This window comes from Hemibagrus wyckioides, linkage group LG04 (genome assembly GCF_019097595.1).
Source record: "Hemibagrus wyckioides isolate EC202008001 linkage group LG04, SWU_Hwy_1.0, whole genome shotgun sequence".
Taxonomy (NCBI): domain Eukaryota; kingdom Metazoa; phylum Chordata; class Actinopteri; order Siluriformes; family Bagridae; genus Hemibagrus; species Hemibagrus wyckioides.
This window is the reverse complement of record NC_080713.1, coordinates 21344002-21359690: the sequence shown is the minus strand read 5'-3', so window position 1 is coordinate 21359690 and position 15689 is coordinate 21344002. Positions and strand designations below refer to the sequence as shown.

Genomic DNA, 15689 nt, shown 5'->3' with positions numbered 1-15689 from the left:
GGCAGATAGGATAACTATTGATTTAATTCAGGTTAGGGTCAGGAGGCGCCATCAATACATACACTCTTCAGTCTCCCTCCTGTTCACCTCGATACAATGAAAATAGAAACTGCTGCATTTTAACCTTGCTAAGTACATATGGATATGACTACCGACCTCAGCCAGAGGCTGTAAAAATGGACAGGTGCCGAACTAAGCCTACTCTTTATCATTTATTCCTTTTTCTTCAGCCCCACTGATTAATTTCTATGAGACATGTATGAGCATCTGGTGAGGGAGTGTAATAGCCACTTGCTCTTTACCCTGTGGCCCCTAATCTACATCTGTTTCTAGATACAACTGTCAGAGCTGACACCGCCGACCTCACTCCATGTCCTGCCCCAGGGTCTTACTGTTGGCCCAGTAATTATTATGCCTCCCAGACTCTATTAGTGGTCACTGAAAGTCGTTGTTGCTGCTTCTTGAACTGAAAGGAGCACTAAAGCAGTAAATAGCTCCAGTGAGGTAATAAACTAGAATTATTAATGAGAGGTCATGGTTACTGGTTGTATTATTGACACTAAATCATTACCTTTCCCCAGGTCAAAGGTTAGCACAAAGCACCCAGGGATGAAATGTCCAGTGAGAGAGGTAAAGAGGTGTCTGTAATTACCTATATTTACTATCAGATAAATCATACTGTATATGGACCACAATCTATCTCTCTTCGACTATATGTCTCACTCACACACACACACACACACACACACCATTTGATACATCATCTGATCATAATTTGGCCTTGAGTGGAGAGATATATCAGGGATTTTTGCATAAAAATATCAGTTCAAACTGAATATGGCCTTGAAGTGGTGAACAATGTGGTTTAAGATATAATCCTCACAGTAATTTGAATTACTCATGGCTTTTTTAATTCATATCTTTATTTAAGTCTTATCAGATTAAATAGCAGAGACATTTGAATTGGTAATTTCCTCTTTATGGCCAACCCCCAAGATTATATTATCTTCTAAGTACTTCTATTTGTGCTCAACGTGAATTGCTATTTGAGTCTCCTTTTCATTAATCAGAGCTTATAGCTTGTGTTTGGGTCGAAAGCTCAATTTTGCTGGAATAGTTGAAGCTCAGCACCTCAGTGAAGTCACTGGTGTCTCTTCTAAATCTGGATTGAACCAGTGAATGTGTGTGGTGTGTGAATACACCTTTATGCCGGTGTGCCAGGGCCTAGTAGATTTCAGATTGAAATATTAATATCTAAATCAGATCTCTCCTGGCTGCAATATTAATAAAGGGTTTTTGACTAACCCCAAGTTTAAAGAAGTTCAACAAGCATACCCAGAGCAATGCTGGGAGATTTTATCTGTTTAAGTATATATTCCAAAGTGTATACTGAAACATTTTTCTATTGGAAATCTTATGTTGAATTCGCAATACAGAAATTTTAGAGTTGATTTCCCTATCGCTGACTAATTTTGGAGATGTACAAAAACCTGCAGCTTGACAACAAATTGCTCTGCACCCCCATGGTGACCACTCGTAGCATGAGTGGGTGAGCAATGCAATTTTCTCAGTCCTAGAGCTGTTACAGATGCTCAGATAATTACAGAAATGTTTGTAATGTGAGCACCTCTATAACAACAACAACAAAAAAACAACTCTAAGCAATGGCCAATGAGAGTTTGAGATTAAACTATTGTAAGCATAATTATATTACTTCTATAAGAATGCCATAACCAAATGGTTTGAGGACCAGTAAAAATGTTCTCATTGCAAAACAGACATCACTTATTATTGTTACAATTATTACTTTTATTTATTAGTACAATTATTATTTTTAATATATTACTTGTGTGAGAGAGAATGCAGTGTGTATATCGTAGGACACTCCTGACATCTTATTGATAAATAGAAAAGTAACACTGCTTTATTTTTCCCCCAAAAGCCATTAGATCAAGCTTATGGTAGATACATTCTCCATATTTTTATATTCCTTAGTGCAGACTGTTACCTAGTGAAGAATGGCATGCTAATAAATCAGGGTTGGGTGAGAATACGGAGATTAGCAAGACGTGATTATACGATGTCCAATTATTTCAGTTTCTTCTCACACATCCTAAACCTGAGTGTGCTCCAGGGACACATTATTCAGTTTTTAAAAATCTTTTTCCTTCTCATTTGTCTTGTTTTAATGGTAGAAGTTAATGTCTGAGAGACAAGACATACAGAACAGCTGTTTTCTTTCTCATTCAGTGTTTTAGCAGGGGTTTGTCTCACATGTGAGAGCCTTCCACATATGGTCTACATTTGATAATTCATTATTTCCATGGTGTAAAACACATTCGGTTGGTCTTGCATCAAATTAGCTTTATTAAACATTGTATAATTATAATTCTGTTAGTTAGTAGATGGATGAAGAGCCTTATTTACATTCAAATGGAGCAAACTACAAAACCAGGTAAGAAATTGAACAGGATTATTAAAGCTTTGCTTGAAAAGAGAAAAATATTGTCTAATACTAATACACTGGCATTATACCCCTACATTATGCTCAAGCCTTCATTAAAAAAAGTTAAAAATTCTGAAATGAACTTGCGTGGATAAAGAACACACAAAAAAACTCCACAGTGGGCTTGAGAAGGCCCTGACAAATAACTGCTGTGTGTACTTATGAAGCCTGACAGAAAGTCCACTGATCAGCAGCACAGACAGGGGGGGAGAAACAGAGAATGTGGAGAACACAGAGGATGTGGAGAAGAATGCCAAATAGCAGTGTGTGAAAGTGAACACTCACCTGATCCCATGTGTGCTGAAGCAGAACAAGGAGCTTGAGCTGAAGGAAAAACTGCCTTATACTGAATATCACTCTGAAATCTATAATTTGTGATGGCTAGAACGTAAAAGTTAAGTTGTTTGAACATGCAGTCTAGAATGCACTGTAGCACAGGAAGCCTGAGGACCCATACCTTCTCCTTTTCTATCCTTATAAGTGACCAGTCTGGGCTTCATCCTGCAAAGATCATGTTGTAAAGAGAGTCAGTTTAACAATTATAGAGTTAAGGAGTCAGCCTGCTTTATGGTGTCTGGCACCATTCTAGCTAAAAGGGCTTTCCTCAGGCAGTGAATATCAGGCTTTCATCCATTTGTTGGATACCAACATGACATAAATCTAATCCTGTACCAAAATCTGATTAGTATCATTTCAGTTTTCAGGTAACCAGACTTTACAACACTAGAACCTTACTTTCAGAAGAATATACAGTACAAAATGTCAGAATTACATTATTGGTTTTTTAATAGTCTTTTCTAGTTTGCACTTGGATGCATATTTCAATTTATGAGCAAATATTTGTGGAGTGATCATACTATTCCAGATTTACTCCACTCTTCTGGCATGGCTTTCCACTGCATTGTGGAGCATGGCTTTGGGGATTTGCCCATTTAGCTACAAGCACATTTAGTAAGGTCAGGCACTGATGTCAAGCGAGGAGACCTGGGACACATTGTGCATTCCAATTCATCCCAGAGGTGTTCAGTGGGGTTGAGGTCAGTGCTCTGTGCAGGCCCCATGTGTGCTTCCACTCCAAGTAAACCATTTGTCTTCAGCTTTGTGCATAGGAGCACTGTCATGCTGGATCATGTTGTGGCTTCTTAGTTCCAGGGGGGGAAATTGTAATGCTGAACCTTTATGGAAAAAGTTTGGTGTGGTGATTAAGTGTCCACAGACATGCTGGCATATAGTGTATGAATAGATCGTGCATGTGTCTACTGTTGCTCAGCTCTAATAGAACATTGTTTTTATTGCCTGGTGGTAAACAGTCACTGGCGACACCAATATCACCAATTAAAAACATTATTATAATAATTTTTAATCAGCCACACTTTTACTCTGTATTTATTTTCTCTCTAAACAATACTTTCTACTCATAGACTGCTTCAGCCTAATAGGCTACAATTATATCTTAGCTTTTTCCTGAGCCACCTCAAGAGTCTTGAACACAGCTGAAATCTCTCTAATGTTAGCAGCTTACTGGAAGCTACACTTGAGGCAGAGCAGTACTACATTAATATTCATAAATAAAAAATATACTTCCATTTCCTGTCAACACATTTGCAAGCTCATTTAGGTTCAGCAGTGGTTCATACTGTACTATGCAGGCTGAAAACAATGTAAAATGCAGAGTAACGTTACTTGAAGAAGGTTAAGTGATGGGCTGCAGCTTCAGGGTAAGCCAGTGAAATGTGGGTAAGCTCAAGGGATCAGGCTGAACACAGAAGCTATGACACCTACACATCCACTCTTTTTCGCTCTCGTCACTGAATATCTCTGAATTGACTGGGGATCAAATCTGCTATCAGACTACTTTCTGCAGAGCAAATCCCACTTACACTTACTTTAGCTTATGTAATGGGTTTCTAACTTCTAACACTTACTTAAAATAAGTTGGCAGTCTCATGGAAATCAGTGTCAGCTTTGGTTCTACTTAAGTCATTGGTTTTAGAGTGGGGTGCTCAGGTGAGAAGTTCACTGACATTACAGTGGTGGATATCATGATCATGAGTCACTATGAAAACTGCTTTGCTTCATTCATTGATTTATTTTCCTTCTACTTTTCCTGCTGGGCTTTTGCGATGGCGGTCGGCTGAAAAGGTCAGCCCAGAGTTTTCTATCCCTGCCCACAGATTCTAGTTCATCTTGGAGCTCTCTAGATATCCCCAAGCCAACTGTACGATATAATCTCTCCAGCAGGTCCTGGGTCTGCCCTGGGGTCCAGTGGGATATGCCTGATACGGGTTTAGCTGGATCTTTGTAATCTGCCCAAACCACATCAGTTGGCTCATCCTAATTCTCATGGGACTGTCCTGGATTGTCAAACTTTACACAATTTCACAGAGAGTAAGCCCAGTAACCTTGAAGAGGGACCTCTGTTTTCTTTCCACATGTTTTCATGATTTTATATTTTTTGGTTACCTAAAAGTGAAGATTAGCGTTTATAGTTCTTATAGTTATTGTAGCAATTAGGCTTAAGTGAATAAGAAGAATGGGTATAAACGACAGCATAATATTTAAAAACAAATATCAATACAGCCTCATGATTAAAAGGAAGATTGCTGCTGATGTGGTTCAAAATCATTTGGTTTGAAGAGGTTTAATTGTTTCAACAAATTAAATATAATGATATTTATCTGCCTAATGCACTTGTTATTTGTGTAGTTGAGTTGATGGTAGTCATAAAAGCAATCATACGGAGAATGATTTATGAATAATTGAAAACAGAATGACATTGGAGTCTTATAGTATGATGGTTATGTACTTTTATGCTTCTGCTAGCTGCTTGATTGAAGTCCAGTTATGCCTTTTTTCCCTCTAACTTTCTCTGGCCTTTGTTACAGAGTTTTTTTTTTAGCAGTCCTCTGTGCCTCATCTCCTTTTAACAAAGCCTGTGGGTATCACATGTAGGACACGCTCTGAAAACTACAGTTCATACCTGTGTTTTTGAAATGTCACCAGCCAGAGCAAGCACTCATTAAAGTCTGCATGACTTTTCATTATTTTCAGTCCATAATTAAGGTGCCTGTGGCATCTAGCGACAGAGAAGTCCTGCTGGGCTGCCAAAGATCCATAGAGCTGCAAAAATGAGCCAACAGTGGTGAATAGTTTGTAATAGATTTTTTGTTTCATTGCCCTTCCATGCACGTGCACACACACACACACACACACACACCCACACACACACACACCCACACACACAGTCCCCTTTCCTTCCCACTCCTCCCCTTCTGTCTCTCTGTCTACCAGAAAGGCAGGTGACAGCTGAGACAGCTGCCTCTTAGCACAGATGCTCTGATTGATTCTGAATCACTAAACAGCCTTTTCATCACCTCAGAGTGTTGGTCTGATACCCACAGAAAAGCTGAAAGCCCCTGAGATTGACTACTGTGTGAGGAAGTTGTGCATCTTTGGCCCTAGCACAACCACTCACTATATAGCATGCTGGATTTAGATTTTTTTTTTTTAAGCAATAGAGAGCTTTCTTTAATAATGAAAAGCTTTGCTATCTAGAAATAAGCCAGTTGCTGGATGTGTTAGACATCCTGTCGTTCATTTTTTTTTAAACCACTGCTGCTGAGCTTATAAAAAATATGGCTGATTATTTACTCATATCTGTTACAAAATTGTGGTGGCTTCAATGTTTATCTGTGGATTTGTGTTTCTGCCACTGTGTCAGGATTTCATTTACAGCAGAGCTCCTGCTTAGAGACTTTTCTTTCATCAGTACGGCTCAGGTTGTAATCTGACTTTATTCGCCAGGTCACCACAGGGATCAGCTGTTCCATTTCGAGGTTTAAACATTAGCGCGCTGCTTTTTAATTTTCCATCACACATCTGTCTGAATTCGAAAGGATTTCTGTGTTGATTTTCAATAAGAGCCTGCTGCTCTCCATTTTCCAGAGACATGTTGAATAATTCAAGGACAGCTCGCTTTCTGAAGCAGTGCAGTGTCAGGCCTGGAAGATTGCACCACAGCATGCACCAGGCACACACTGTGTGGAAGCCTTAGGGTAGGATGGCTTCACTTGAGAGCTGAGACAAGATACATTTATCATCATGTTACATGGTTGTTTTGTGTTTGGTAATGGGACAGTGGAATAACTCAAGATACTCATGCTGATGCACCTGAGATGTTGTGTTCTGCTATCTGCTACGTGTTCTGGTAGCTAGAGTCTTTTAAAGATTAAACAGACATTCGTATAAGGTTTCATTTTTGGTATTCACATGAGATTATATGCTGTTTTCCTAAATTGTCTGGATTTTTGTGCAACCAAGAGCAACAGCACCACCAATGGCAATAATAAAAATACACAGAATGGTAAGAAGCAAGGGGCTGGGGCTGATTTCCTTCTAGCTCAGCCTGTAATGAGAGTCATGTCAGATGAATACACAGAGTGAAATGCCTCCAAATTCTGATCTCCATTTGTGCTGATATTTTTCAGCCCATGTCATTCAGACCTCTGTAATCATCAGCAGTTAGTGAGATAATCAATTTGGGTCAATTTGTGGGTGTAATGAACTATGGAAGAACTAAATGCAGGTAGACTAAGCATACTTTGACCAATGAAAAATCACCCAAATGGACATATGACAGAAAAAGAAATGTAGATTTATTAGCTAAAGGCTTAATGTTTACGGCACAAACCCAAGCGAGCATTACACACTTCAGAAAAATTAGAAATTACAAATGAATAAGTGCCTATCTGCCTTGTGTGTGAGTGTGAGTGATTCTGTAATCTGTCCCACATCATGCTCATCATTTCATCAGTGAGATTTCATGATATAATGCACCATAATTCCAACAGCCTGAATTGTTTCATTGTCAAGCTACAGATGGATATTAGATATCAGCTCTTTTATCTAACATCATAAGCAGTCATCAGCCTATAATCAGAGACTGGAAGACTGCTCTTTGATTTTCTTGATTCTGCCATTAGTGGTATTTAACTACTATTATTACTGCTTATACTTGGGTTACATTGCATTGTAAAAAAAAATCCAGTAGAAAATGAGCAAAATGAAAGTGTATGTTTACTAATATTTCAACACGTCTTGCAAAATCATACCTGCTCATAGCTTTTACCTCTTGAATCATACACGAATGAACCATGCACAATCACTCGATCTCCCAGCAGGACGACACCGGTTGAAGTAAATATCAATAGGAGCGTTTATAGAAAATCCTCTTCATTCTGTCTGTACACGTAGCAGAACAAAATTTTACAAACGACTGCAAGAGATATGCCGGATATCCTTAGGCTTATAGGCCTTTTTGTTTATGTTAAGCTGCAGGCCAACAATTGCCTGAGATGCTTTTATATTAAATGAGTTTAATCATTTCATAACCAGTATAAAGTGTTTGTGTATTAGGAATAAACTCCACACTGTAATAAGGTTATTTTTGCAATCAGTACATTCAATATTGCAGTTTCATTATTTCTCTGTCAAATAAATGTGCACTCCGCTGGAGGAAAGTGTTCTACATTGGGAAAATGTGTTCTCTGATACAGTTATATTCACCGGTCCACTTCTCCAGATCTTCTAGTCCAGACATTCACACATTTTTTCCAGGTTTTCTCAAGTTGCGTACAATGGAAAAAGTAAAGTAAAGAATGATTCTTTTAGCTGTTATTAGAAATCTATATTTAGCACATGATTTTAATGCGTGTTTTGTGTAGTTGTGTAAGTTTAATCCCATCCTCTGAACAGTTTTATTCACTAGTGGAATTTCCTGAATTGCTTCATGAGTGATATCCCTGTTCTGAGGCAGAACGGAGAAATTATGTGCACTTTACTGAGTTTGACCGGCAGCTAAAAGGAAAGTTTTATTTGGTCAACCTAAAACTTTTTATTCAGCCACTTTATTAACACGACATTTTAATTCTCTTTTAAGTTTCAGTCATGTAGGTTAGGAATTTAAAGGCTACACCACAAATATCACATAAAAACCTGTAGGCTAATGGAAAGTAGCACTTTAGTCCTTCCAAGGTGCCATCACGTCTCAGTCTATCAGTAATGAAGGCTTAGTGAGTATATGAGCAAGATTTTACTGGCTAATGGAATGTCATTTTCCTCTTAGCTTGGAGTCCTCTGTATGGCCATTGTTTCTGCAGCATAAAATCAATGATGGATAACTGCAACTCCTTATAAAAGGCCTGTCATTTCCGTTTACCTGACAAAAGAAGTCAGGTGAAACCAAACAAAGGAAGTTATTAGGACAGTATATTTCAAGTAATATTTAAAATATGAGCCAAGCCTGAATCATTTATAGGGTGTTTCTCCATATGCAGTGTATAGTCCATCTGAATCAGCCCATGGTGTGTTTTCCTCTTTGGGGAATTACATTTGTGCAGGTCCAGGAACTATTGCAGGGGTTCAGTTGATCTAAGAAAATGATTTGGCCCAACTGTAGGAAGTGAATGAACTTAACCTGCCATTTGTTTTGGATTGGGTTTTTTTATATGCAAGCTGTTAAAGAGAGTTGTGAGGTGCAACCAGAGCCAAAGCTACAGAGCTGTAGAATTGTAGAATGCTGACAAGTTCGTTTTTTCTGTTTTCTACACACATTTAACAAAGCTGTTGCAGTATTTCTGACCAATGAATGTAAGTTTTATAAGCTCTATACATGCTGAGACAGTTGATTTATGGCAGTGGACTTTGGACTACATATCAGAAGGTTGTCACATCAATGTGTCATAGCTGGGCCCTTGAGCAAGGCCCTTAATCTTCAACTGCTCAGTTGTAGAAATATGTTGCTCTGGATAAGGGCATCGGCTAAATGCAATAACCGATTTCATCCTTTTGGTTTGGTTGATCATGTGCAATGTGAAACTAAACAAAAAATCAGAATAAACCAAAAGTTTCAATTTCACAGCAGCCAGAACAGAATAATTGAGGTCCAGCTGTATCATAATTCTTATTAAGCTTTAGTGACCACGCATGCTTCTGGGGCTTTAGCATACGTTTGGTTTGTGCTTCCTTTACTTTTCAGTGGATTATATTCTTTGTTTTTTATAGTGAGGCTCAGGTCTGTTTTAAAAGTTCAAAGTGAGGGTCAGTTGCAGCTTCATTTTTTGTTTACACACACAGGCAGTGTTTTCAGCACACCTTTGGAGGAACGAGTGTGAGGAAAAAAACTAAATCCAGAGGTCAGGCTGACAAAAATGTCATTATAGTTGGTTTATAGGACACGCTCCTTCTGACCTCGTCTCAAGCGAGGAAATGAAAAGCTTCTCCACTGTTTCTGCTGACATTTGTCGTTCTCATATACACGCGCTTGCAGGAAGGTTAAAGTGGCATTTCTCCTCAGGTGGCTGCATTGTGACAGCACAGGCTACTGAAGCAGTTGATAAGGCAGCTAGTAGACAGGCAGTGAAACCTTTTTATCTCTCTCTTGTGCTTTACTAGTGTCTTTAGCTTCAATTAAAGTGACCTTGAGTGGAAAGCCTCGCTCTCTTAATGCTCCATTTACCCAGTCAGATTTAGCCGTCTTTCCTGCACCCGTACCTCTTCGCTCTCCTGCCCACCTTTGCACACGCCTCTCACTTGTTTCCACTCTCTTTTTTTTTTCCAGGAACAAACAGCTTTTCTTATGTGTTTGTTCTTGGCTGTGTCATAACTCCATTCTTCACACTTAGCAAACATCAAGAGCCAAGTGCAGGAGGAGAGACAGGAAGAGGAAGAGCATTTCTTCCAACAGTTTATTAATGGACTTTGTAGATGTGCTTTTGCTGCCGTCTGCTCTCCACTATGTGCAGTACTTCTATTATTTCACCGTTTTATATTGTCATCTGTCAGGTTTTCATAAATGTTCTTTTCCATCTTTATTTTATTCTGTTGTGTATATGTTTTTTTTTTTTTTTTTATCTGAGCTGTGCTGTATATACAGTAATGGCCAGAATAATTCACACCAACTTTATCCTGATAGTGGCATGGTGCCGCTGAATAGAATCACAGGAGCACTGGTGTAAGGTAGGAATACACCCTGGATGGAATGCTAGTCCATTGCAAAGCACAGTGCAAGCACATATTCATACCTAAGGGCAATTTAGAGTCACCAGTTCACCTGTCAGCATGTTTATGGGACTAGGGAGGGAACTGAAGCACCCAACAAACACACAAACACAAGATAACGTGACACGCTACACAGTCTGGACAGTATCCTGCCCATCACAGCCATATATGGGCCTTCACCAAATAAGGTTTAAAGCACAGATTTATATAGAATGTCTTTGTATGCTGTAGCCTTAAGATTTTCCTTCACTGAAACTAATGAGTCCAAACCTGGTCCACCATGTTGGTTCGTAAAAAGTGGCCTGCACAGAGCCCTGACCCCAACACTGTCTGCTAGTCCTCTTCGCCTGACCTCAGTCCTCGACCTCATTACTGCTCTCACAGCCACATTGCTCTTTGGAAAGCCTTACCACAGGAGTGGAAGAATTTCCACAGCAAAGTGTGACCAAATCTGGAATAGGCTGTTCAACAAGCAAGGGTGTGAAGGTCAGGAGTCCACATACTTTTGGCCATGTAGTGTATGAGATTGTACACATGTGAAAACCATTTGTCATCTACCACCATGGTGAAAAAAACATGGACAAAAAGCTTTCAACACAGAAGAGAGACAGTTGTGGAGTCAGGTAATCAGTCAGGGTTACGATAAACAAATGCCACTTATGTAGTACCCTGAAATAAACAGGAAGATGTTGGATTAGTTATGCACACACTTTTACATTTTCATCCAAACCTGCACTTGCAGAAACTCATACTCTCGCATACGCAGAAGAGATTTTTTTAAGGATTTGATTGGCCTTAAACTAGAGTCGTGACTGATAGACACTGGCTGAATTATTTATTTTAGTCATCATTGACTTTCCTCTTGATATGTGTGCAAGAAGATAAACTTGAGGGTGAATAGTTCACTTCTTAATTACTGAGTATAGGCACATTTTTAGAAAACCCTCCACAGATTATTTGCCACAGTTAGTTTGATCCTCATGCACCTGCTGATCCATTTCACTCAGCTTTGTGTCTAGAACACCATTAAAGAAGAAAACAAACAAAAAAGAGAGACTTAAGAGAACATAAACAAAAAGAAATTGAAACAGGAGGAAAAAAAGACAAAGGGGGCATCAAGAGAGTGTGACAGAGTGTTGTATTATTTAGCTTGTCCAGAGAGAGCTGAGCACATGGCACTCTGTAGTTTATTTTTCTACTTTCTTTACGTCCCTTTTTCACTCTCCCCTGCTACAAGACTCATCAGAAAAGAACAAAACACCCATCACAACATGCTACTAATGCACCATTATGGAGTTCTCGTCTTCCCAAACGAGTGTCATACAGCATTTACTCAATTCTTCTACTCTTATTTACTCTTTTCATTGCCAGGCGTCCTCTGCGTCCCTCTGTGCTTTCTGCTCTGTGTCCGCCTCGCTTCCTCATCATGTCTTTCTCCTTCTCACCTCCACACTTGCTAATGCACTCTCTCGCTGTCCTGTCTTCTTCCGCCCGGCCTTTCATAATGCCTCAGAGACTTGCAGGCTTTTCAATCAGATATGAGACTTAGGGAGTCAAATGTGGCATATTGCCCTGGGTTTCTGATCTAAGGCGGTTGATGTTGATGGATGTGGTCTGACTGTTAAAAGAAAACTAAGGATGCCAGATCTGTAATTAATATAAATCTTGTATGATTGCACACTATAAGAAGTTCAGGGTTTAGAAGAGGTAGAGACTAAGCAAACATTACACAATTGTTCATTTCTGGATGAATTTACAGAGAAAGCAATCAAATTTGAGTGAGTGTGCATGTGCTCCGCATGTCAAACAGTTGAGAACTGATGAATGTTAGCAATGTAAACGTAAGGGTTGAGCTGGAGGTCTTGTGTAATTGCCGATGCATTCTAACCCTGTAGTTCAGTGAAGGCCAAGCCATTTCTCCTATTCACAACCAAACCTGCTAAAGTGCTCCTTTATCCAAACATAGCATCAGCACCCACTTTCAGCTGCCAAAAGTGAAATGCAGAAAGGTTTTAATCTCTGATGTGGTGGGAACCTCAGTAGAAAGGGTGACGGATTACCAACTCGATGATGACTAAAGGCGTTGTTTCGCTGTGCTTCAAACGAAGAGCTCTATTTATGCTTAAGTGCGCCGGTCACTGTTATGGAGAGGACAGAACCTGCTAGCTCAATTACAGTGCTCGGGAAGCCTATATGTGGGCGCCATTACTTATTCATTGTGTCTGAAAGAGTTGGAAATCAGCTTGAGGGCTTGCCGATTAGCCTCCTCGTGCTGTGGGTTTGTTAGCATTTAGCCGTAATGTACTGTAATGGTCTGCTGAACAGCAGTGAACTGAGACAGACATCACAATGATATGATTTACTGCATGGTGTCTGATTAGGTATCAGTGCCGCATGGGATTTCTTATACACAAGGCAATTGTGTTGGATATCATTCCATTAGCAGACAGGGAAATGTCAACCGTCTCCTTCCTTCACAACTGGTTTGTTCAACTCTATACCCTATATCTGTGGTAGATGTGATCCACAGAGAAAACAAGCCCAGGATCAGCTGAGGCTGTCAGTCACTGGTTCCGATGCTCAAACTTCCATTTTTCACTCATGTATCTGCTGTCACCACACTCAGACTCCTATGTATTTACTCAGTCCCTTAATCTCTCTCTCAATCCATCTCTTTGTCTCTCTCTCTCTCTCTGTCTCTCTCTCTCTCTCTCTCACAGTGACACATTTATACACACTATATCTCTTGTAAAAATGCTGGAGCTGGCCTGTCAGCATGCACACATGGGATAGTGGTGGTTTAGGGGATAGACGGCTTTCCACCTCCCTAATAAATCCATTAGTGCACAACAAAAGTTTTATTATCTGTGTCTGAGGTGAAAAAGTATCTGAAGCCTCTCAGTTGCAACAGAGACACATTCTGTACCGAATTCCAAGTTTAAATGTTTTCGGCAGAGCTGAAATCATTTTCATTACCTGGCTGGGACTGCTGTGCAGGTGTAATGGAGTGAAAGCTGATGTCTCTTGATAAACATCAATTTTTAAAAGGTATAGACAGGCTGGAAACAAATTCATGTCGTATCAGGATCTGTGATGTGTTAACTCTCTCTCTCTCTCTCTCTCTCTCTATCTCTCTTTACATATATAGTTGTGTGGCTGTGGACTGCTGGGCGTAGGGATCTGGCTGGCAGTGTCGCAAGGCAGCTTTGCCACCTTCTCACCCTCCTTCCCCTCCCTCTCTGCTGCCAACCTTGTCATCGCTATAGGCGCCATTGTCATGGTGACCGGCTTCCTTGGTTGTCTAGGTGCCATCAAGGAAAACAAGTGCCTGCTCCTGAGTGTAAGTATATCCCTGACCCCCTACAAAGACATATACACAGACTAGCACAACACTATCTCTACCCTAAAACCCTCACTGTGTGTCACTCTTTATAAGGGACATAACCCTTTGAATAACCAGATGTGATCTAAGCAGATACAAATACAGATATCAATCGGTAGCAAACTGTTTCTTATCAGATTCTTTTGGGTTTGTTTCTTATTGTTAAATGTTAAATCCTCCCAGAAACTCATACAGGCATTATAATATTTTGCATATATTGTATATATTGCTCGCAGCAGCACTGTGTACCAGTTTCATAGTAGATTTTGATAGCATGTTCAGCAACCCATTCTGATCTATTCAACAAACCCCAAGTGTTATTAAATATTAGGATCAAATAAAAGAAGGCTGTTGCTATCGACTACAAATAGTTCAATGATTTGAAAAAGATGATTGAAGAGATAGTTCGCTCAAAAGATCATTGTCATATTAGATTGAAAGGTTGCCAGAAAGTTCCACAGGGCTTCTTGTTGAGGCCATTTATGATCTCGAGTTATGAAGTTGAGGTTGAGGAACTCCTCATATTGAATAAAGTTATGCTGTGTAAATTATAATTTGAATGAAAAATGACTTCTTTTTGTACCACCCTTGGGTTTGTTTGTTTTTGGAGGGTTTGTTTGTTGGTTATTTATTCTGAATAAAAAAAAATCCAGTTTAGGCAATGCTAGCTTCTTTAAATTCAAATACAGATACAAATATATTTTAGGCACTGACTGGATACAGATATTGACATTGTGCTACACCATCAGTGTTCTTCTAGCACATCAATCCATTTTAGGAGAATATTTGCTCCAGGTCTGATATGATTCAGTGTTTATTTTCTCCAACTGAGCAGCTTTTGCTTATAAGCAGAATGGAGCAAAAAAGAAACTTTCTTTAACTCCTTTTCCTTAATACACGTCTTTAATGCCTCATGGGAAAAAAATCACTGAGCCATCTTCCATCTAATATTGCCTATCAAATTTTATCCCATCTAGCCTTGCCCTTCTAATTTGGCAGCAAGTGTTTACCAGTGGGTTTCTCAGCCCTTTTTATGTCACTCACTCAATCATGCAGAATCACTTCTACTCTTTTTTTCTCCCGTATGCCCTTTCTCACATTTTATTAAGTACAAGTATGAAGCTATTATCTCTTTTTAATAGCCCCGGTCACACTTTAATTTTGAGAGCATGTCTCACACAGAGGACTCTTTGCGTGATTTACAAGCCTGGATAATATATTGGTCAAGATAATATTGTATTATAACAAATAAATCTTTACTGTCATGTTTGAGTACTTTTTTATGACCTGCTTATTTTTTATGGGGACTGGTCAGGATACCCTAATGCCTTCAGACTTGACTGCATATAAATGTATATAATGACCAATTTAAACACTGGAAATTGAACACAAAGAACTGGTGGATGAAAGATCATGGCAGTGCATGTATGTTTTGACTCTGTGACTCACACAGCACATCTTATTATTGTTTTAAGATGATAAAAATATTTCTCAGTGGTTAAGCTCAGTGATTAAGAAGACTTATCAGGGGGAGTTGATGTAAATTTGATTTCGTTGACCTTTTGAGCAGCCAGCTTATTAAGTATTCCTACCTTGCACATAGGTTTATTAACTATTTTATCAGATACACATACCATATACAATGGAACCTCGGCATATGAATTTAATTCGTTCTGGGGGCATGCCAAAGGCAACGTTGGTATAGTGGGTTGACTGTTCCGAAACAACTCTCGCTGACTGAAA

The 15689-nt window shown here is 39.3% G+C and overlaps 1 protein-coding gene across 9 annotated transcripts in view; it reads left to right on the top strand.

Moving 5' to 3' along the window:
• tspan9a (tetraspanin 9a) overlaps positions 1 to 15689 on the top strand; it is a 201020-nt gene that overhangs the window by 163393 nt on the left and 21938 nt on the right. For all 9 annotated transcript variants that reach the window (XM_058387550.1, XM_058387548.1, XM_058387554.1 and 6 more), the window contains one exon: positions 13713 to 13904. In XM_058387550.1, coding sequence (XP_058243533.1) covers positions 13713 to 13904 — 192 coding nt within the window. The remainder of the gene's footprint in view (positions 1 to 13712; positions 13905 to 15689) is intronic.